The sequence below is a fragment of the Pholis gunnellus genome (assembly GCF_910591455.1).
Source record: "Pholis gunnellus genome assembly, chromosome: 24".
NCBI lineage: Eukaryota > Metazoa > Chordata > Actinopteri > Perciformes > Pholidae > Pholis > Pholis gunnellus.
The window spans coordinates 3,469,958-3,493,444 of NC_136551.1; the positions used below are offsets into that span (position 1 = coordinate 3,469,958).

A 23,487-nucleotide genomic window follows, 5' to 3' on the forward strand; every position below is an offset into this window, starting at 1 on the left:
CACCACCGATTAGAGACACCACAACTGAAGATGACTCATAATGTGAGCTGGTGTTTTATTTGTAAATGTGCAGAACAATCTCTCATTGTTGGAAAGTAGCTTAAATGTTAGTTTTTTTTCAGAGGTTTTCTGTGTTTCAGAGCTGAGTGAAGGCGGTGTGACCAAACAGCTCAGTCAGTTAGCAGACTGCTCAGAAGACCTGAGTTCATGAGCTCGCTCCTTGTGAGGTGCAGAGATTTTTGAGTGAAAGTTCCGACACGAGTGATGCGTGACAACATGAGGTGAAAGGATGAAACCCTAACTGTGTTTCAGGAAGGTCCAGTCTGTTTCCTCCACAAATGTGAAACACTGACAACAAAGCTGAAGCAGCTTTATAGAGAAGAGTGATAGTTTATTTTTGCAGAAGAAAGTGTGACGCTGCAGCAGGTCAGCGTGTCAGATCCGATGGCTCAGGGTGATAGAGGACTGATCAGGAGTCTGGAGGTTGTGGGCTCGATCCCGGGGTGCGGTGAATTTTAAAGTCCAACAGCAAAGATGAGGAAGTTAAATATTCTATGAAGATGTACGACTTGACGCAAGTGATGCTGGGTTATGAGTGACTGGAGGTTATGAGTTTGTACCTTCAGTAGTGCGTTACATGTTTAGGTCAACCAGTCAAAACAGAGGAGACAAATATGCAATGAAACACACGAGTGTCAGATCAGATAGCGTGAGGTGATGGATGACTTCTTGGAAGACAGGAGGTTGTGGGTTCAATCCTTATGTGGTGCAGTGGCTTTTGAGGTCTAACAGCCAAAGGAAGAAGTCAAATATACCAAGAGAACAGTTCAAAGCGTGAGTGACTTGATGGTGTTGTGACACAGTTCCCGGTTTGGATCCCGGGGTTCCCGGGTTCGCTCCTCACCTGTGTGAGGACGTCAATGTCCACTACCCCGGTTGAGTCGAGACGTCCGTCTCCTCCCGGGTTTTCAGAGAAGTGAACGGAGAGGGTTATGGAAGTTTTGTTTATTGAATAGTCAGCTGCACAGCAAATTTTCAACTTTTGAACCACCCCCCACTCTCTCATTTTAGATCTCAGAATAACCGCACAGCAGCAGATCCTCAGGTCTGGTCTGGAAAGTCTGCACTCATCTGAGGACAAAAGAAGAGAAGACAACATTAGAAATGACATCACATACATGTATTATTATTACTACTGCAACAATAAATACAACGGTTTCATGACATTCTTTGACTCCTCTATGGTAGGCTATACTACATATCTTATGATGACACTTTATAATATATCTTTTATGGCATACCATGTTATTAATATTTGTATCATATTTTCATGACGTACTATATATCTTTTTTTTATGGAAGACTATACTGTGACAGTACTTGATGATACTATCACGTTTTTGTGACACTATAGTGCATCTTTTTTATATCTTTATAGCATATTATACATACCGTCACAGTTTCCCATGACTTTCTTTATGACACTGTATTATGAATATATTTAAGGCATACTACCATAACGACAGTTTACAAACGATCTCTAAAACTAACATTGTCATGCAACACTTGCGCTAACGAGCTGTTTTGGAAGATCTAACAGGAAGAATCGGGCTTCAAATGAAAACGTTTAATTGTGTAAAAGAAAAGTAGAGTAAAGTAAATAATACATTAGATATAATAATATAGGTTATGATGTAAAGCAGTTAGAGGTGTACATGTGCTTACCGAACATTACAAACATACCTAATTACTGTTTCATGTGATGTAACTTCCACCATGAACACAAACACATGAAACTATGTAAACAAACAGTGTAATACCTCAGAGATCCAATTACAGCTTCTCACCCAGCATTGTATGTTATTTATACTATTCATAAGGATTTTTTATTAAACTAAATCAAGGATGTTTTATGGCCAACTATACTATGATGTCTTTTTGACATGTTTTGGTATTCTATATTTTGAAATATTCATAGTATTTTATGATATGTTATTCATTCTTTAGGTAATATTATCTTTATGATGCGACTTTTTCAAGATTTTTCATGGTACATTAAACTATGACAATTCATTTTATGACACTATGATATGAAGTTTTCTATGGCATAATATACGTATTTTAATGTCTTTATAGCATACTAGAATATGACTTCTTTTATATACATTACGGTACGTTACACAGCTAGCTAGTATGCTACAAGTGTTAGCCAAATATGCAGTTGTACTCAATTTACAACACAAAATTAAGATTTCTAATGGCATCACATCTTTATGAATATATTTATAGCATATAATACTATGTTTTATGACTTTTTATGGCATACTATAATGTGACATTTGTGATGACTTGATGATACTATTACTTTTTTGTGATACGATATTGTGTCTTTTTTTATATCTTTATAGCATATTATATACTGGAACATTTTTCCATGACTTTTTTTATTACACTGTATTATAAATGTATTTAAGGTATACTACAACATACGATAACAACAACAAATACAACAAGTACTACTACTAGTTGATTTGATAATTACCAAATGTTTCTTCCACCAGTTGTGGTCTCCTGCAGGCTCTTCTTGGTCATTCAGCCTTCTGGACAGAAAACAGGGAATTTAACACGTTTACAAAACATATGAAGTCTCTGATTCAACATTCTTAAATACACTCTTTATGACATATTTCATGACATACTGACTTCTTTGATTTGTTTAATTAAAGTTTGATGACATCCTATGCTATGATGTTTTTATGAACAATATGACACTATACTATGACGTCATGTGCTTTAATGACTAAACTTACTTTTTTATGACATACTATGATGTTTTTAAGAGTTTATATAATATACTATATTATGTCTTCTTCATGACTTTATGACATACAATGTGTCTTTGTATGACATGAATTATTAATGAAAGTTGTTATGGCATGCAACATGTTTAATGATATTTGTTATGACTTTATTTTGAATTTCTTTTATGATACTATATTATGACATTTTAATGGAATTTTGTAGGCCTATCATAGTATTGTTGTTACATTTTTCTGGCATAGTCTGTTGTTGTTGTTGTTGTTGTTGTTGTGGCCGTTCAGCCCCTGATTGATATCGTAACTCACAAGTAACGTTCGCACGAGTCTCCCTTTTCCTCCGGTCCTCCATTTGTCTTTGTGAATCACAATTAAGCGAGAAGTAACCCGTCGGGTCGTTGTCAGCCATCTTGGATTCGTCTACTGGTCAGTTCGTCAACCTGAGCGAAGTCGAGCCTCGGCGAGAACCAGCACAGGACGGGGGTCCTGGGGAGTCATTCATTGAAACATTATTGTCCGATCATCTAAGATCTATTAACATGTCCCTCACCATTCATTTTGATAGTGATACTCATGGATGTGGTTGTGTACGGTCCAATTTCTGTCAGAATCACATGCATATGAGTGTTTCCAGGTCCACACCTCATTCACAGAAGGTACTTAATCAGTTACTGGACTGCCCAATGATTGAGATAAATGTTATATATATATATATATATATATATATATATGAAAATAGATTAGGTAGATGTCCCCATATGCCTGTCCATTTCCTGAAGCCACTTTCTAAGTAATTGTAATAGTGTGCATGCTAGTCAGTATGTGTTTTGGAGGAAAACAATGAAATATTTGCAAAAACATACATTTCTCTGTTGCTGTTTCACCATGAGTGGCTCTTGGTGTTCCTGAGTATACAGGTGATGGGGCCGTCCACCGCATGGAGCTGCACTGTAACCCAGTTAACAAAAAGGTCGTCAGCAAATGCATGAAATACATGATTATAATATTAGAGCTGCAACTAATACTTATTTTCATTGTTTTGTCTCTAAACTTGAAAACCCAACAGAGGGAGATCTGATCACTACAGCACCGAGCCTCTCTGACAGCGACTCTAAAACTCTAAAACTAACATTTAATGAATCACTTGAGCGAACAGAACATTCAGCTTCACTGCAGGTTCTGAACAGCAAAATAGCCACGTAGTGCTGCAAGCTTCTCACTCAATCACTAACCCGCTTGTTTTGGAAGATTTAGAGTAAAGTATATAGTTCATTAGATATAATAATATATGTTATGATGTAAAGCATTTAGAGGTGTACATGTGCTTACAGAACATTACAAACTCCATATACAAAACAATATTTCTTTCAGTATCTCAATCGTCTTGTTTTCAGCTCTGCAAATGTGGATTTGGTGCTTCAACAAATGTCTTTCTAATCAAATTTGAGGAAAACAACTCTAATCTATAAAACAGGGTCAAATTGAACAAATTGTTTTTGGCGTTATCTATAATTGATAAATCATAATTATTCTTTTGTCCATTTGACATAATTGGCCACCTTGATTACCTAATAATGTGCTAATGTGATGAAAAGTCTACCACGAACACAAACACAGTGTAATACCTCTGAGATCCAATTATAGCTTCTCACCCAGCAGCAAAAACAAGCACTGATTACTGTCCGAGAGAGGCACCTCATTAGCAGAGCTCGCCTCCTTCACAATGACTCTTTAAAGTGACACATCTAAACCACAGAGGCACCAGGCCAATCTGAGGTGTTAAAAAAACAATCCGTAGGAATGACAACAGGTAAACAAGTCAAGTGGACTCTGTTCATGTCTCAAAAAGTTTTGAAAGTCAAAAACTAGTGTCATCATGAAAAAAAAAAAAAGAGCAGTCATCCATTCTCCATTCATGCCGGTGGATTAATAAACTTTTATGGCAGTTCACTTTGCTTTAGACTGAAGTCTAACTGTAGAAAACTCTGTGTTTAAACGAGCTGGATGGGATGTGTCACCTAAAAGATGGACTCTGATCATTAGGACAGAATTACATCCAGAACTAAATGTGTATAATACATAGTATACTTACTAAGTGTATGAAACTATACGACTGTGTATGAGTAGATGTTATTTTTTGATCCTGTATAGTTGACAGATGTTCTGAATATGATGGACATGACCTTTTGATCCCAGATGTAGTAGAACGTGGTGGTTTGATGGTCCTCGGCCTTCAAAGAGGGATGTAGAGCTCGGGCCGCCGTGATGAACGATGAAGCCAGAAGGCCGGAACAATCAGCACTGTGACCTCCTCTGGGCTGAGGAGTCTGGCTCCTTCTATGGCTCCTCATCTGGAGCTGTGAGGGTGTAAAAAGGCTTTTAAAGTCATTCAACACTATTTTAAAAACAAGGCACACGAGTTCGACCAAAAGAAGGGTTAAGACAAATACATGTGGAAGTGTTTGCACTCTTGAAACACAGATTTTCAGGAAATGGTGTCAGGTGTGTGTAGCCAAGGTTCAAACAGATACTCATAATACACTCAACACATCATTATTATTACAAAAACGATACTTTAGCTTCTACTTTAGGGTTTCTACTAGATGCTTTAATGTTCATAAAACTTTGTTTTTATCATACTGTCTGTTTGAATACACCTGAATTCACCTGGGTCTCATGTCTGACACATCAGATGCAGCTGTATACAAACATGAGATTCAGAACTTTGTTCAGTGGTGCGACAAACCTCATCCTCAACGTCAAGAAAACAGAGGAGATGGTATTCGACCCCAAAGACATTGGAGACCACTCACCAGTGGTTATCCATGACCGGAACATAGCACCGGTTGACTCTTACAGATACCTGGGCATACACTGTAACGTCATGAGAGGTCACTAGGGCAGGCTAGGTGGTGCAAGGGAACTAACAAAAATCAAAGGTTTTCAGAATAAGGTCACGTTTAATTGTTATTCTGCTCGGCAACTCAGGGAAGTCTCTTCATCAAAAAAGCCAAAACAAACAAACAAATGTCCTGTCCTGTCCTGTCCTCCTGCAGCCCTTAAGTCCGGCCTCAATCAGATGGCCTAAACACCTACACCTGGGTGAGTGGTGAGACCTTCTGGTAGACGGAGTTGTTGCCTCGGCGGCCATCTTGTAGTGTGGCTGCTGCTCCTTAAAAGGGAAGTAGCACCCATCTACCACCTGGCCCCGTGTGATGCCACATATCCATCTCCCCGGGCCTGACGTCCTCGGCAGGGTAAATGAAGACCAGAAGGCATCTCTCTGCCAAGGAGACAGCAGAGATTATGCTCTCCCAGGTCTTTCGCCTTCACGGTCTGCCACAGGATGTGGTCTCCGACCGAGGGCCCCGGTTCTCGGCCGACTTCTGGAAGGAGTTCTGCAGACAACTTGGGGCTACAGCCAGCCTCTCTTTCGGGTTCCACCCCCAGTCCAACGGTCAGACGGAGCGTTACAATCAGGAGATGGAGACGGGGCTCTGTTGTATGGCCTCTCAGAGTCCCACCTCATGGAGCCGACAACTGAACTGGGTGGAGTACTCACATAATTCTCTTCCTGTCTCTGCCACAGGTCTCTTCCCCTTCCAGTGTGTCTACGGGTACCTACCCCCCCTGTTTCCAGACCTCGAGGGAGAGTTTACGGTCCCATCCGCACAGGCGCTGGTGCGTCGATGTCACCTTACCTGGAGGAGGGCGCGAGCGGTAATACTTCAGACGTCCGGCCATTACAAGAGGACAACACCCCAGCACCTCGCTACCGGGTGGGACAGAGGGTCTGGCTGTCCACCAAGGACCTTCCCCTCCGTGTGGAGTCTCGCGAACTGGCCCTGAGATTCAGCGGTCCCTTCCCCATCTCCAAGGTAATTAACCCCACGGCGGTCCAGTTACAACTTCCCAGGACCATGAAGGTCCATCCTACCTTCCATGTCTCCAAGGTTAAGCCAGTAAGGACCAGCCCACTGGTTCCCACCTCCAAACCCCCTCCACCCCCATCCAGCGGCCCAGTCTTCACCGTCAAACGGTTGCTGGCAGTTCGCCCCAGAGGTCGAGGTCGCCAGTTCCTAGTCGACTGGGTGGGATACGGACCAGAGGAGAGGTGCTGGGTCTCCCCCAAGAACATTATGGACCATTCCCTCATCAGGGATGTATACAAGCACCACCCAGATCAACCTGGGCCGTCTGGAGCCGGCTCTAGAAGGGGGGGGGGGGGGGGGTACTGTAACATCCCGTTAGTTTCATCGTGTCTATCTGTGTGTGTGTGTTTCCCCTGATTGCACTCATCCTACTCACCTGCCTGGTCCACCCAGCTGCCTCCAATCTTCTCATCACCCCACATTTATATACTCCCCTGCTTTCCCCGCTCCGGTTGTAACAACTCCTTTGTCCCCCTGTCCATCAAAGCCCTAAATGGCAAGCTAGCCAGAGCCTAACCCCTGTAACGCTGATTCTTATCTTAACTGGACACATGTACTTTCTATGATGATTCTGTGTTGATGAAGCTGCTCTACTCTTACTGTACATATTATGTACACTATTACGATGACTACAGGTGTACCGTACGATGGGCAGTGTGCAATTTATTTGCTGTGCATGTACTGTATATGTATGTACTGTGTTATTTTTTTATTTTTTATACTATATGTGTCCAAGACAAATTTCCTTCGGGACAATAAAGTCTATCATCTTATCTTACCATTTGTCTTCAATGGAATTGCGAGGCAGTTTGGGTCCATGTTTACTTCCTGTCAGCTGATGTCATTCACATACACTGCAACCGGGTATAAACCAACTAGCTCGTTTAAAGGCACAATTTGTGAAGCGTTTTGAGAATTTCACAGTACTTATACAGCACTTGGTGCTGCTTTATAATAATAAAACAAAAAGAGACATACAAATCTCACTTTTTACAATATGGGACCTTCAAGTGTCTTATCTGAAAGTGGTAGGTGGACACAGAATATAGGAGTTAAAAAAAACTAAAGATAAGTGTGAAAAGATAGAAAAGATGTTTGAATACACCTGAATTCAGCATCTGTCTTCAGCGGAATTGCTCGGCAGTTTGGGTCCATGTTTACTTCCTGTCAGCTGATGTCATTCTCACACACACTGCAACCGGGTATAAACCTAATAGCTCGTTTAAAGTACAATTTGTGTCGCGTTTCCAGACTTTCACAGTATTTATACAGCACTTGGTTCTGCTTTATAACAAAAAAAACATGAAAATCTCACTTTTTATAATATGGGACCTTATGTCTTATCTGAAAGTGGTCGGTGAACACACAATGTATGAGTATAAAAACTAAAGATAAACTAAAAAGATAAACTAGAGAGGGGTCAATGACCTTTAAGATGATGATGAGGGGGACAGAAGTTACATCATCTCTTTGATTGTAAAAGTGGGAGGGAGATTCGGAGGATAAATCAGCTGTCTAGTAGAGAGTATAATATCTCATCCCTGCTTCTCTCCTCCCTGATGGACAGCACCGATGGCTCTCTGCTCTGCTTTCCCAACCTCAACTCCTCCTGCAGGCGGCTGCCTAAACCCCGCTCCGAGACTGCTCTGCTCTCCACCATGCTGGCCTCCGTCTCTCTGCTCACCGTGACTCTCAACCTGCTCGTCATCATCTCCATCTCACACTTCCGGCAGCTCAACACCCCGACCAACACCCTGCTCCTGTCTCTGGCCATGTCTGACCTGATGGTGGGGCTGCTGGTGATGCCCATGGAAGGCCTGCGCTACGTGGAGACATGCTGGCTGCTGGGAGAGGTGATGTGTGCTCTGACTCTTTATGTTTCTTTCTGTCTGGTCTCTGCCTCTCTGGGCAGCATGGTGCTCATATCTGTAGACCGTTATGTTGCTATCTGTAACCCACTGCTCTATGCCACAAAGATCACCCTGAACAGAGTTAAAACATGTATCTGTATATGTTGGGCTTCTTCTCTTCTCCACAACGGCTGGTTTATGATGGGACACTTTGAGCAGCCGGACAGGTTCAACTCCTGCCATGGGGAGTGTGTGGTGGTCATCAGCCACATCGCAGGAACTGTTGACCTTTTTATCACCTTTGTTGGGCCCTGTACTGTCATGGTTGTTCTCTCTACGAGGGTGTTTATTGTTGCCATTTCTCAGCAGCGTGTCATTCGGTTGCAGACTGCTGCTACAACTGTTACGTTAGCTCCAACCGCTAAAAGATCAGAGAGGAAGGCAGCCAGGACTCTTGGGATTGTGATAGCTGTGTTTCTAATGTGCTTCTGCCCGCTTTACTTTCCCTCTCTAGCAGGCAAGGACACCTCCACTAGCACGTCGTACTTTGCAGCATTGTTTTGGATCTTGCTACTTAACTCCTGTTTGAACCCTCTGATTTATGCTCTGTTCTACCCCTGGTTTAGAAAAGCTATCAAACTCGTCATCACACTGAAAATACTGCAGCCTCACTCTCAGGACAGGATCCTGTAGACTAAATGATCTGTGTTTGTTCACGTTTCAGTTTCAATGAAACATTATGTCTGTATTACCTGTGTGGGTGTGTATATACGTGTGTGTGTGTGTGTGTGTGGGGTATGATTACTCACTGTGTGGTCCTCAATGCACTACACAGTGGCTTCAGCTGCGTACTTTCTTATTCTGTCACACGCTGCTGAAAAACATCATTACACATAAGATGAATGCAATATTATAAAGTGACACAAATTTTCTATCGTGTTTTGTATCATATAGGACTTAAAAACGTTGGTAAGATTTCCCTTTCATTGCAAAGTACCTCTACTTCCTCATGACCGTTTGGTTTTTTAAACTGGGAATAATCTCCACTTAAAGATGTTGAGTCTGGTATGATCTAACAAAACCTTTACGGCTGCTTCTCTGTGCTGGTTTTGATTCTGACATGATTTATTTCTTGTAGAAAGTGAACAAATAAAAGTCTGCATTTTTAAATCTCTGCCATGCTGTAGTTCTGTTTAACGTGTAAATTACTGCCATGCAAAAACTGACATTGCAATAATAAAAGTCAAGTACAGAACTATACTTTTGTGTGTTATTCATCCATAGATGTAAGTGTAAAGCTGTGGTCTGTGAACAAAGTCTGCAAATCACGTTTAAGAAAATAGTCACTACATTTCATTTAAAATGGCAACATATAAATGATAGATCTATATATCTCTTTGAAATATGTATTAAGACAGCAGTGCGTTAAATGTATTCTCATTTCAAGATTACAGGTTATTTTATTAATCACTGTACAACAGGGTTGCACAATGAAATGCACATTGTTGTCCTATTTTGCCACCTAACAAAAAGTTTAAGTAATATATATATATAGATAGATAGATAGATAGATAGAGAAAATAAAAAATAGACCTGTAAAGACATAAAAAAGAAGTGCCTTGAGTGTAACAGTTACATCTAAATCTACCAATTCATAATAAATAAATAGATACTTTATTCATCCTGCAAGGGGACATTTGTTGACTACAGCAGCAAAAAATATACTTAAGCAATACAAATGACAGTAAAGAACAATATTAAGTATCAAAATGTACAATATATACAATGAAATAGAATAGTATTAGTATTATAATACCATGTTGCATGTTGTACTATTTTGAATTATGTTGTTGGAGACGTAACAAGAAAAACACATCTTATAGCCTGTCCTTAATACTATAAGAGGCAAAGGTTACACACTATTGTTTTACTATCATAATCACACTATTGTTTTACTATCATAATCACACTATTGTTTTGTCATAATCACACTATTGTTTTATTATCATAATCACACTATTGTTTTATTATCATAATTACATACTCAGCTGCAGTGCAGTCCTCAGAGACAATAGGTGGCGATGTTGTGCTGTAACATTTAATGCTAACGCTGTTGACAGCAATGGAGACAGTCTGGATCTTAACCTTAACCTTTATGTAACCATATTATTTAACTGCTTTTATTGAAAGCATGTTACGGACATTGTGTCAGGCTGGTGGTGCGGTTTTAAAGGTAAAGACACAGTTTATTTGACACGAACAGTCTTTTTGTGCTTCTTGAAAGGTTGGCTAACTAGCTGCATGCTAACTAGCTGCATGATAACTAGCTGCATGCAAACTTTAGCCCTATGCTTTAGCTGGAACAGTCACTTTACGTTAGCCAGTTATTTCAACCGCTAGCACCTGACATTTAAGCTTTCTATGTGAGCATTTGTATCAATACAGACTGCGATCCTATCCAAACCATTTAAATATATATATATCTATAACGTTACTGCACTAGTACTACTTTAGACCTTGTAATCGATAAGATAATTAACATAACATTTCACCTGCGGCACTTAGAGGCCACGCATTTACGGGATGACGTCATTAACCGGAAGCCTTAACAAGCACTTGGACACTAAATATAACCCAGAAACTTGAATATAATTTAAGAACATTTTCTACAATTATCCATAACCGCAACATTTGCTCAAGAAAAATAATAATAATCTTGTCCCACATCATAACTTTCAACCTCTTGCAGCCACCACCAAATAGTAAAAGAGCTATTTTACAATATTAACATACATGAGAAGCAGTAGTAGGAGATCTTAGAGGTAAATGTGGGTATAAATGGTGCAGATTAACTGATTTGTACGTCACTATGTGTCTCCTGTCTCTGCAGAACTCCCAGCGGACGGTGCCCAGACTGTGGCCGACTCCAGTCCAGCAACGATGGGCCTCCCGCTTACCCATGAACACCGTGGTGCTGTTTGTGCCACAGCAGGAGGCCTGGGTGGTCCAGAGGATGGGGCGCTTTCACCGCATCTTAGAGCCGGTAATTCTATTCGTTTAAACGTTTAAAGTGGTATTAATTTCATCCTCTAACTCTAGCTGTGTCTTTTTAGACGGCTTAAAGGCAACATATTGTGCTCATTTCCAAGTTCATTCTCGTATTTTGGGTTTCTACTAGAACATGTTGACATGCTTTAATGTTCATAAAACACTTTGTTTTTATCAAACTGTCTGTTTGAATACACCTGAATTCAGCATCTGTCTTCAGCGGAGTTGCTCGGCAGTTTGGGTCCATGTTTACTTCCTGTCAGCTGATGTCATTCACACACACACTGCAACCGGGTATAAACCTAATAGCTCGTTTAAAGGCACAATTTGTGTAGCGTTTCCAGACGTTCACAGTATTTATACAGCACTTGGTGCTGCTTTATAATAATAATAAAACAAAAAAAGATAATCTCACTTTTTATAATATGGGACCTTATGTCTTATCTGAAAGTGGTCGGTGGACACACAATGTATGAGTATAAAAACTAAAGATGAGTGTGAAAAGATAAACTAGAGAGGGGTCAATGACCTTTACGATGATGATGAGGGGGACAGAAGTTACATCATCTCTTTGATTGTAAAAGTGGGAGGGAGATTAGGAGGATAAATCAGCTGTCTAGTAGAGAGTATAATATCTCATCCCTGCTTCTCTCCTCCCTGATGGACAGCACCGATGGCTCTCTGCTCTGCTTTCCCAACCTCAACTCCTCCTGCAGGCGGCTGCCTAAACCCCGCTCCGAGACTGCTCTGCTCTCCACCCTGCTGGCCTCCGTCTCTCTGCTCACCGTGACTCTCAACTTGTTCGTCATCATCTCCATCTCACACTTCCGGCAGCTCCACACCCCGACCAACACCCTGCTCCTGTCTCTGGCCGTGTCTGACCTGATGGTGGGGCTGCCGGTGATGCCCATGGTCGGCCTGCGCTACGTGGAGACATGCTGGCTGCTGGGAGAGGTGATGTGTGCTCTGACTCCTTATGTTTCTCACTGTCTGGTCTCTGCCTCTGTGGGCAGCATGGTGCTCATATCTGTAGACCGTTATGTTGCTATCTGTAACCCACTGCTCTATGCCACAAAGATCACCCTGAACAGAGTTAAAATATGTATCTGTATATGTTGGGCTTGTTCTCTTCTCTTCAATGGCTGGCTTATGATGGGACACTTAGGGCAGCCGGACAGGTTCAACTCCTGCCATGGGGAGTGTGTGGTGGTCATCAGCCACATCGCAGGAACTGTTGACCTTGTTATCACCTTTGTTGGGCCCTGTACTGTCATGGTTGTTCTCTCTACGAGGGTGTTTATTGTTGCCATTTCTCAGCAGCGTGTCATTCGGTTGCAGACTGCTGCTACAACTGTTACGTTAGCTCCAACCGCTAAAAGATCAGAGAGGAAGGCAGCCAGGACTCTTGGGATTGTGATAGCTGTGTTTCTAATGTGCTTCTGCCCGTATTACTATCCCTCTCTAGCAGGCAAGGACACCTCCACTAGCACGTCGTACTTTGCAGTGTTGATTTGGATCATGCTACTTAACTCCTGTTTGAACCCTCTGATTTATGCTCTGTTCTACCCCTGGTTTAGAAAAGCTATCAAACTCATCATCACACTGAAAATACTGCAGCCTCACTCTCAGGACAGGATCCTGTAGACTAAATGATCTGTGTTTGTTCACTTTTCAGTTTCAATGAAACATTCTGTCTGTATCACCTGTGTGTGTGTGTGTACACATGTGTGTGTGTGTGTGTGGTCTGATTACTCACTGTGTGGTCCTCAATGCACTAGACAGTGGCTTCAGCTGCGTACTTTCTTATTCTTTCACACGCTGCTGAAAAACATGATTACACATAAGATGAATGCAATATTATAAAGTGACAAGAATTTTCTATCATGTTTTGTATCATATAGGACTTAAAACGTTGGTAAGATTTCCCTTTTATTGCAAAGTTCCTCTACATCCTCATGACCGTTGTGTTTTTTAAACTGGGAATAATCTCCACTTAAAGGTGTTGAGTCTGGTATGATCTAACAAAACCTTTACGGCTGCTTCTCTGTGCTGGTTTTGATTCTGACATGATTTATTTCCTGTAGCAAGTGAACAAATAAAAGTCTGCATTTTTAAATCTCTGCCATGCTGTAGTTCTGTTTAACATGTAAATTACTGCCATGCAAAAACTGCCATTGCAATAATAAAAGTCAAATACAGAACTATACTTTTGTGTGTTATTCATCCATAGATGTAAGTGTAAAGCTGTGGTCTGTGAACAAAGTCTGCAAATCATAATGTTTGAGAAAAGGGTTATTACATTACATTTAAAATGGCAACATATAAATGATAGATCTATATATCTCTTTGAAATGTGTATTAAGACAGCAGTGCTTTAAATGTATTCTCGTTTCAAGATTACAGGTTATTGTATTAATCACTGTACAACAGGGTTGCACGATGAAATGCAGATTGTTGTCCCATTTTGCCACCTAAATAAAAGTTATAGTAATATATATATATATATATATATATAAAGAGGGAAAATAAAAAATACACCTGTAAAGACATAAAAAAGAAGTGCCTTGAGTGTAACAGTTACATCTAAATCTACCAATTCATAATAAATACTTTATTCATCCTGCAAGGGAACATTTGTTGACTACAACAGCAAAAAATATACTTAAGCAATACAAATGACAGTAAAGAACAATATTAAGTATAAAAATGCACAATATATACAATGAAATAGAATAGTATTAGTATTATAACACCATGTTGCATGTTGTACTATTTTGAATTATGTTGTTGGAGACATAAGAAAAATACATCTTATAGCCTGTCCTTAATACTATAAGAGGCAAAGGTTACACACTATTGTTTTATTATCATAATCACAGTATTGTTTTATTATCATAATCACACTATTGTTTTATTATCATAATCACACTATTGTTTTACTATCATAATCACACTATCGTTTTATTATCATATTCACATACTCGGCTGCAGTGCAGTCCTCAGAGACAATAGGGGGCGATGTTGTGCTGTAACATTTAAAGCTAACGCTGTTGACAGCAATGGAGACAGTCTGGATTTAACACCTAAACCTTTATGTAACCGTGTATATTATTTAACTGCTTTTATTGAAAGCATGTTACGGACATTGTGTCAGGCTGGCGGTGCGGTTTTTAAGGTAAAGACACAGTTTATTTGACACGAACAGTCTTTTTGTGCAAGTTTAAAGGTTGGCTAACTAGCTGCATGCTAACTTTAGCCCTATGCTTTAGCTGGAACAGTCACTTTACGTTAGCCAGTTATTTCAACCGCTAGCACCTGACATTTAAGCTTTCTATGTGAGCATTTGTATCAATACAGACTGCGATCCTATCCAAACCATTTAAATAAATATATATATATATATATATATATATATATATATATATATATCTATAACGTTACTGCACTAGTACTACTTTAGACCTTGTAATCGATAAGATAATTAACAACATTTCACCTGCGGCACTGCGGCCACGCATTTACGGGATGACGTCATTAACCGGAAGCCTTAACAAGCACTTGGACACTAAATATAACTCAGAAACTTGAATATAATTTAAGAACATTTTCTACAATTATCCATAACCGCAACATTTGCTCAAGGAAAAATAATAATAATCTTGTCCCACATCATAACTTTCAACCTCTTGCAGCCACCACCAAATAGTAAAAGAGCTATTTTACAATATTAACATACATGAGAAGCAGTAGTAGGAGATCTTAGAGGTAAATGTGGGTATAATTGGGGCAGATTAACTGATTTGTACGTCACTATGTGTCTCCTGTCTCTGCAGAACTCCCAGCGGACGGTGCCCAGACTGTGGCCGACTCCAGTCCAGCAACGATGGGCCTCCCGCTTACCCATGAACACCGTGGTGCTGTTTGTACCACAGCAGGAGGCCTGGGTGGTCCAGAGGATGAGGCGCTTTCACCGCATCTTAGAACCGGTAATTCTATTCGTTTAAACGTTTAAAGTGGTATTAATTTCTCCTCTAACTCTAGCTGTGTCTTTTTAGACGGCTTAAAGGAGACATATTGTGCTCATTTCCAAGTTCATTCTCGTATTTTTGGTTTCTACTCGAACATGTTGACATGCTTTAATGTTCATAAAACTCTTTGTTTTTATCAAACTGTCTGTTTGAATACACCTGAATTCAGCATCAGTCTTCAGCGGAGTTGCTCGGCAGTTTGGGTCCATGTTTACTTCCTGTCAGCTGATGTCATTCACACACACACTGCAACCGGGTATAAACCTAATAGCTCGTTTAAAGCACAATTTGTGTCGCGTTTCCAGACTTTCACAGTATTTATACAGCACTTGGTGCTGCTTTATAATAATAATAAAACAAAAAAAGATAATCTCACTTTTTATAATATGGGACCTTATGTCTTATCTGAAAGTGGTCGGTGGACACACAATGTATGACTATAAAAACTATAATAAGTGTGATAAGTGTGAAAAGATAAACTAGAGAGGGGTCAATGACCTTTAAGATGATGATGAGGGGGACAGAAGTTACATCATCTCTTTGATTGTAAAAGTGGGAGGGAGATTAGGAGGATAAATCAGCTGTCTAGTAGAGAGTATAATATCTCATCCCTGCTTCTCTCCTCCCTGATGGACAGCACCGAGGGCTCTCTGCTCTGCTTTCCCAACCTCAACTCCTCCTGCAGGCGGCTGCCTAAACCCCGCTCCGAGACTGCTCTGCTCTACACCCTGCTGGCCTCCGTCTCTCTGCTCACCGTGACTCTCAACTTGTTCGTCATCATCTCCATCTCACACTTCCGGCAGCTCCACACCCCGACCAACACCCTGCTCCTGTCTCTGGCCGTGTCTGACCTGATGGTGGGGCTGCTGGTGATGCCCATCGAAAGCCTGCGCTACGTGGAGACATGCTGGCTGCTGGGAGAGGTGATGTGTGCTCTGACTCCTTATGTTTCTTTCTGTGTGGTCTCTGCCTCTGTGGGCAGCATGGTGCTCATATCTGTAGACCGTTATGTTGCTATCTGTAACCCACTGCTCTATGCCACAAAGATCACCCTGAACAGAGTTAAAACATGTATCTGTTTATGTTGGGCTTGTTCTCTTCTCTTCAATGGCTGGCTTATGATGGGACACTTCGGGCAGCCGGACAGGTTCAACTCCTGCCATGGGGAGTGTGTGGTGGTCATCAGCCACATCGCAGGAACTGTTGACCTTTTTATCACCTTTGTTGGGCCCTGTACTGTCATGGTTGTTCTCTATATGAGGGTGTTTATTGTTGCCATTTCTCAGCAGCGTGTCATTCGGTTGCAGACTGCTGCTACAACTGTTACGTTAGCTCCAACCGCTAAAAGATCAGAGAGGAAGGCAGCCAGGACTCTTGGGATTGTGATAGCTGTGTTTCTAATGTGCTTCTGCCCGTTTTACTTTCCCTCTCTAGCAGGCAAGGACATTTCCACTAGCGCGTCATCCTTTGCAGCGGTTTCTTCGATCTTGCTACTTAACTCCTGTGTGAACCCTCTGATTTATGCTCTGTTCTACCCCTGGTTTAGAAAAGCTATCAAACTCATCATCACACTGAAAATACTGCAGCCTCACTCTCAGGACAGGATCCTGTAGACTAAATGATCTGTGTTTGTTCACTTTTCAGTTTCAATGAAACATTCTGTCTGTATTACCTGTGTGGGTGTGTATATACATATGTGTGTGTGTGTGTGTGTGTGTGTGTCTGTGTGTGTGTGTGTGGTCTGATTACTCACTGTGTGGTCCTCAATGCACTAGACAGTGGCTTCAGCTGCGTACTTTCTTATTCTGTCACACGCTGCTGAAAAACATCATTACACATAAGATGAATGCAATATTATAAAGTGACAAGAATTTTCTATCATGTTTTGTATCATATAGGACTTAAAACGTTGGTAAGATTTCCCTTTTATTGCAAAGTTCCTCTACTTCCTCATGACCGTTGTGTTTTTTAAACTGGGAATAATCTCCACTTAAAGATGTTGAGTCTGGTATGATCTAACAAAACCTTTACGGCTGCTTCTCTGTGCTGGTTTTGATTCTGACATGATTTATTTCCTGTAGCAAGTGAACAAATAAAAGTCTGCATTTTTAAATCTCTGCCATGCTGTAGTTCTGTTTAACGTGTAAATTACTGCCATGCAAAAACTGACATTGCAATAATAAAAGTCAAATACAGAACTATACTTTTGTGTGTTATTCATCCATAGATGTAAGTGTAAAGCTGTGGTCTGTGAACAAAGTCTGCAAATCATAATGTTTGAGAAAAGGGTTATTACATTACATTTAAATAAAGTAATATATATATATATATATATATATATATATATATATATATATATATATATATATATATATAGAGAGAGAGAGAGAGAGAAAATTAAAAATACAGCTGTAAAGACATAAAAAAGAAGTGCCTTGAGTGTAACAGTTACATCTAAATCTACCAATTCACAATAAATAAATAGATACTTTATTCATCCTGCAAGGGAACATTTGTTCACTACAGCAGCAAAAAATATACTTAAGCAATACAAATGACAGTAAAGAATAACAATATTAAGTATATAAATGCACAATATATACAATGAAATAGAATAGTATTATTATTGTAATACCATGTTGCATGTTGTACTATTTTGCATTATGTTGTTAGAGACATAACAAGAAAAATACATCTTATAGCCTGTCCTTAATACTATAAGAGGCAAAGGTTACACACTATTGTTTTATTATCATAATCACACTATTGTTTTATTATCATAATCACATACTCAGCTGCAGTGCAGTCCTCCGAGACAATAGGGGGCGATGTTGTGCTGTAACATTTAAAGCTAACGCTGTTGACAGCAATGGAGACAGTCTGGATTTAACACCTTAACCTTTATGTAACCGTGTATATCATTTAACTGCTTTTATTTAAAGCATGTTACGGACATTGTGTCAGGCTGGCGGTGCGGTCTTTAAGGTAAAGACACTGTTTATTTGACACTAACAGTCTTTTTGTGCAAGTTGAAAGGTTGGCTAACTAGCTGCATGCTAACTAGCTGCATGCTACCTTTAGCCCTATGCTTTAGCTGGAACAGTCACTTTACGTTAGCCAGTTATTTCAACCGCTAGCACCTTACATTTAAGATTTCTATGTGTGCATTTGTATCAATAAACACTGCGATTTCTATATAAACGCTTTAAATATATATCTGTAACGTTACTGCACTACTACTACTTGAGACCTTTTAATCGATAAAATAACTAACATTACATTTCACCTGCGGCACTTAGAGGCCACGCATTTACGGGATGACGTCATTAACCGGAAGCCTTAACAAGCACTTGGAAAACTAAATATAACTCAGAAACTTGAATATAATTTAAGAACATTTTCTACAATTATCCACAACCGCAACATTTGCTCAAGGAAAAATAATAATAATCTTGTCCCACATCATAACTTTCAACCTCTTGCAGCCACCACCAAATAGTAAAAGAGCTATTTTACAATATTAACATACATGAGAAGCAGTAGTAGGAGATCTTAGAGGTAAATGTGGGTATAATTGGGGCAGATTAACTGATTTGTACATCACTATGTGTCTCCTGTCTCTGCAGAACTCCCAGCGGACGGTGCCCAGACTGTGGCCGACTCCAGTCCAGCAACGATGGGCCTCCCGCTTACCCATGAACACCGTGGTGCTGTTTGTGCCACAGCAGGAGGCCTGGGTGGTCCAGAGGATGGGGCGCTTTCACCGCATCTTAGAGCCGGTATAAGAGGAGGCTGATTTCTATCTCCAGGACTAAAATTCATCAATGTATTGGTGTACATTAACAGAGCATCATTTAACCCAATCTTTTGTCCTTTCTTACAGGGACTGAACTTCCTCATTCCCATACTTGACCAAGTTCGTTACGTGCAAAGCCTTAAAGAGATTGTTATTGACATTCCTGAACAGTCCGCTGTGTCCCAAGGTAAGTTTTTGGAAACAGTTGTGCTTATTATTGGTCTATTTAACCATCGTCATGGCTGAATGAACTGATATGTTCTCTATCTTTACACAGATAACGTGACTCTGCAAATTGACGGAGTCCTTTATTTGAGAATCTTAGATCCTTTTAAGGTACGTTGCAAAGAAGAAGCGACGAGAAACTGGTTTGTAACTGGCTAACGTAAAGTGACTGTTCCAGCTAAAGCATCAAGGAGCTGTCTTTTACCAGCAGGTGGCGCCAGATAGCTGGATTAAACACGAGACTAATAAATTCTGTGTCTCTCCAGGCCAGTTATGGTGTAGAGGATCCAGAATATGCCGTGACTCAGCTCGCGCAAACCACAATGCGATCAGAACTGGGCAAACTCACGCTGGATAAAGTATTCCGGGTAAGAAACATCTGCACTGCCTTGTGTGTGTGTGTTACATTACAACACAATCATGATACAGGTGTGTACCTTGAACCTGCTGCCTCTCTTTGTTTTCAAGGAAAGGGAGTCTCTTAACTCCAACATGGTCCACTCCATCAACCAGGCGTCAGACGACTGGGGAATCCGCTGCCTGCGGTATGAAATCAAAGATATACAAGTTCCTCCTCGTGTTAAAGACTCAATGCAGATGCAGGTAAGACACTATGACATTTCGCAATATTCTGTGCAGTACCACCTCATTTTTAGGTAACCTAAGAGGTAGTATTGCGTTGTGAAAGTTGCCTCGACCAACTGCTGGGTGATTGTAGTATTTTGTTTCCACGGAAGAGAAATATTTCCGTCTTTGTTCTCCGCTTCCTGCGTAGGTGGAGGCTGAGCGCAAGAAGAGAGCCACAGTGCTGGAGTCCGAGGGGACACGAGAAGCAGACATCAACATCGCAGAGGGTCGCAAACAGGCCCAGATCCTCGCCTCAGAGGGACAGAAGGCCGAGCAGATAAACAAAGCAGCCGGTTGGTTTACATGCATGAATCGTGTGATCACAGATTTAATTGAAGGTCTTGTTGACGTAGCACCGTCATTACTCTGAATCCACAAAGCATTTAATTGCATGCCGGCAGACTGTGTTACAACACTACACAAGGATCTCCCTCAAACAAACCAAAACATGCGAGCACATTTGAGTAGAAGCGAATCAAGAAGAATGTTGAAATAGGAGGTTTAAAGCCCACAATATACTGTAAATCCAAAACAAATCAACTTTGGTGCTCCTTTACACGCTGTGTTGTCTCAAGGTGAGGCCCAAGCCGTGTTAGCCAAAGCAGAAGCCAAATCCAAGGCCATTCGTCTGCTGTCAGATGCTCTGGCTGAACAGGTATGAAGTAGATATATTCTGATGTCATTTGTCATTAAAGGATTAGAAATCATCCTGGGTTATTTGGAAACATTATTCCCAGTGTTTTACAGTAACCAGGTTGTGTTCCTGACAGAACGGGAATGCCGCGGCCTCGCTGAGTGTTGCCGAACAGTACGTCTCCGCTTTCTCCAACCTCGCCAAAGAGTCCAACACGGTGCTCCTGCCCTCTAACACCGGGGACGTCAGTGGAATGGTCACACAGGTATACTGGTTTGGCCCCACAAATATGCTTTGGGATTTACTCTAGTGAAAAAAAGATATATTTCATGTTTTTATCATGAAATGTCTCTAACTATGGCGCTCTTTTACCCTCAGGCCATGACTATTTACAGCAGGCTGGCCAAACCGAGGCCCAGACTCGAGAGCATGAAGACGGATGAACCCATTGAAGAGCCTCCCGTCCAGCCAACGTCGGCCCAGTAGCTGTGGACTCCGTTAATGCTCTAAACTGTCGCTGACACAAAAGAGGAAGAGGTTTTACCACAACTATGGAGCACAACGGCACCGCTGTGTGGACTCGGTGTCTGGTGCAAAGGGCACAGGATGTCGTGACGGAGGAACGCCGCTGGATAAACGGGAGACGATGCTGAGCAAGGAAAAGGAAAAGAGAAACTGAGCCACGAATGATGTCTCTTGTTGCTTTAAATGGACGTTTGCTGGCTGTTATATCATGTCGAAAATTAAATATATTTTCGAAAGAAGTTTCTTTTGATGTTTTTTTTATTTTCTATATTTCATATAAACCTTCTGAAGTCGAGAAAGTTGCTGGAAGACAAATGATTCCTCATAAATACATTTGTTAATGTTTAGTTGATGACTGGAGAAAAGGGAAATGTGAGCACTAAGAAAAATAAAAAAACAATGCAAAACAATAAAGATTTTTCTTTGTTTCCGAGAGCAACGACAACATGTGTTATTAATATTGCAACAGTATGGTTTCTCCGGTTTTAGTACAACATCTCAGATCCACATGGAGCTCAGAGGAGTTCTCTGGTTCCAGTTCAGACATGTCAGTTGGTGTTCGAGGGTCATTCAAGTGCATTTTCACAAAGCTCCTAGTTGTCATAAATGCGCTACTAACCTCGTTATAAGTGGAACAGTCAACAGTCAACACATACCTTTTCTATTATTCCGTGTAAAATCTGATATGAGACTTTATACTGTTGTGATTGAGCCGTTAACCTCAAATATTTCTACTGTGTGAGACCCGCTACTGTCAGTTTGATTTTGAGACGGTTCACCAAGTTCATCTGTGGCACAGCACGGAAGACATCCTTCAAACGTAGCGGTGACTCCTGAGACGTGAAGTCAGTGGTACAAATGATGTCATTTTGGATGCAAAATTAGCGTATTTCTTAAATTTGTTTTTGTTTAGTTGTATTTGGTTTGGAGAGGATCGTGGTCAGTAAATATTTTATCAGAGAGGTTCAAATTCAAACCTTTAATCCTTTAATTCCTTTTAGTGATTTGATTTTAAACAAGAACGTTAGACCCTCTGAAGTACCAGCAAGCCTCTAGGTCCCTCTCTATCACCTCTAATTCTACGCTCACATGATGAAATGGAGAAAGCAATGACTGGAATGTGGATTTTGGTTGCACAGATTTCAACACATAAAGCGTACTGCAAGCAGACACTTGCCACCGTGTGTGTGTGTGTGTGTGTGTGTGGGGGTGTGCGTTTTTTTAATCCTTGAAAAGGCTGGCAGTGACTGGCCCAAAAATCGGATGTTTTCTCAATCAAGCGTTTCCCAGACACACCTCTTTCTCCTTCCTCGTCGCTGCCGGCCTCCTGTCTCCCATCTGTCTGTCCGTCTGTGTTCCCCATAATGACGGCTTTGCCCTAAAAGAGAGAGAGGGGGGGGGGATATATCATAATTTAGACAAAGCTCCTGCTGCTGCTCACCTCCTCTTGCCCTCCCCTTCTCCTCCTCATCCTCCATGACACACAGACACAGATGCCCACAGCCTTGGGGCGGTATAGTTAAGGAGGTATGCAAAGTTTGCCACTTTTAGGACCTTGAACGGCAAAAAGCAGAGGGAGAAAGAACGAGAGCAGAGGCGAGAGGGGGAGGGAGGGAGACAGCGATGGAGCTCGATGACGTGTGAAAGGAGTAAAAGGCAGAGAAGGCGTGTGGAGCTGCAGGTGTGCGATACCAAATGTGTGGTTTTATGTCCGTCTGTCTCTCACGCAAGAGGACATTGAAATAGGTGAATAGAGAAACCAGCAGGACTCGGCGACAGCTGACATGAAGCAGAAACAGCAGAGAGCGAGAGAGAGCGAGAGAGAGACATCAAAGGTATTAGCAGCTCATAAAAAGGCACTTAGTGCTGCAGTTAAGCAACTCACACATGCATCACCGCTGGCTGCTACTGAACACACATTTTTTAAGTCTTACTGGCAGCTGCTTCCATTACCAGGGATTACAAAGATGGAAGGACAAAGACCTCAAGATAACGAATCAGAGTGA

At 41.1% G+C, this 23,487-nt stretch overlaps 4 protein-coding genes and 1 long non-coding RNA gene across 7 annotated transcripts; 4 read left to right on the forward strand and 1 right to left on the reverse strand.

Annotated features, from left to right (window-relative positions):
* Positions 1-1,022: 1,022 nt before the first annotated feature.
* On the reverse strand, positions 1,023-17,838 carry LOC306715469. Of its 3 annotated transcripts, none has more exons than XR_013767677.1 (7): positions 17,428-17,838; positions 9,408-9,472; positions 5,000-5,173; positions 3,680-3,764; positions 3,126-3,302; positions 2,543-2,600; positions 1,023-1,131 (listed from the first exon to the last, which is right to left on the reverse strand). It is a non-coding gene; the product is annotated as an uncharacterized lncRNA (long non-coding RNA). The 3 variants fall into 3 exon arrangements; XR_013767678.1 differs by lacking the exon at positions 9,408-9,472 and adding an exon at positions 13,403-13,467; XR_013767676.1 differs by lacking the exon at positions 9,408-9,472.
* Positions 6,078-9,840, forward strand: LOC306715235 (trace amine-associated receptor 13c-like; the record flags this gene model as incomplete). The annotated part of the gene is made up of 3 exons (XM_079185549.1): positions 6,078-6,370; positions 6,457-6,930; positions 8,316-9,840. The coding sequence occupies 3 exons, from the start codon at positions 6,078-6,080 to the stop codon at positions 9,289-9,291; spliced, it is 1,743 nt and encodes a 580-aa protein (XP_079041675.1). The 3' UTR covers positions 9,292-9,840.
* LOC306715236 (trace amine-associated receptor 13c-like) lies at positions 12,307-13,821 on the forward strand (the record flags this gene model as incomplete). Its single annotated transcript, XM_079185550.1, has 1 exon — positions 12,307-13,821. One exon carries the CDS (start codon positions 12,307-12,309, stop codon positions 13,288-13,290), a length of 984 nt encoding a protein of 327 aa, XP_079041676.1. The 3' UTR covers positions 13,291-13,821.
* On the forward strand, positions 16,304-17,441 carry LOC306715463 (trace amine-associated receptor 13c-like; the record flags this gene model as incomplete). The annotated part of the gene is made up of 1 exon (XM_079185848.1): positions 16,304-17,441. The coding sequence occupies one exon, from the start codon at positions 16,304-16,306 to the stop codon at positions 17,285-17,287; it is 984 nt and encodes a 327-aa protein (XP_079041974.1). The 3' UTR covers positions 17,288-17,441.
* Positions 17,839-18,517: 679 nt separating the features above from the next.
* LOC306715462 (stomatin-like protein 2, mitochondrial) lies at positions 18,518-21,897 on the forward strand. The gene is made up of 10 exons (XM_079185847.1): positions 18,518-18,659; positions 19,301-19,453; positions 19,558-19,657; positions 19,748-19,806; positions 19,962-20,063; positions 20,164-20,298; positions 20,471-20,615; positions 20,898-20,977; positions 21,093-21,221; positions 21,335-21,897. Exons 1-10 carry the CDS (start codon positions 18,618-18,620, stop codon positions 21,440-21,442), a joined length of 1,053 nt encoding a protein of 350 aa, XP_079041973.1. The 5' UTR covers positions 18,518-18,617; the 3' UTR covers positions 21,443-21,897.
* The last annotated feature ends 1,590 nt before the right edge of the window (positions 21,898-23,487 follow it).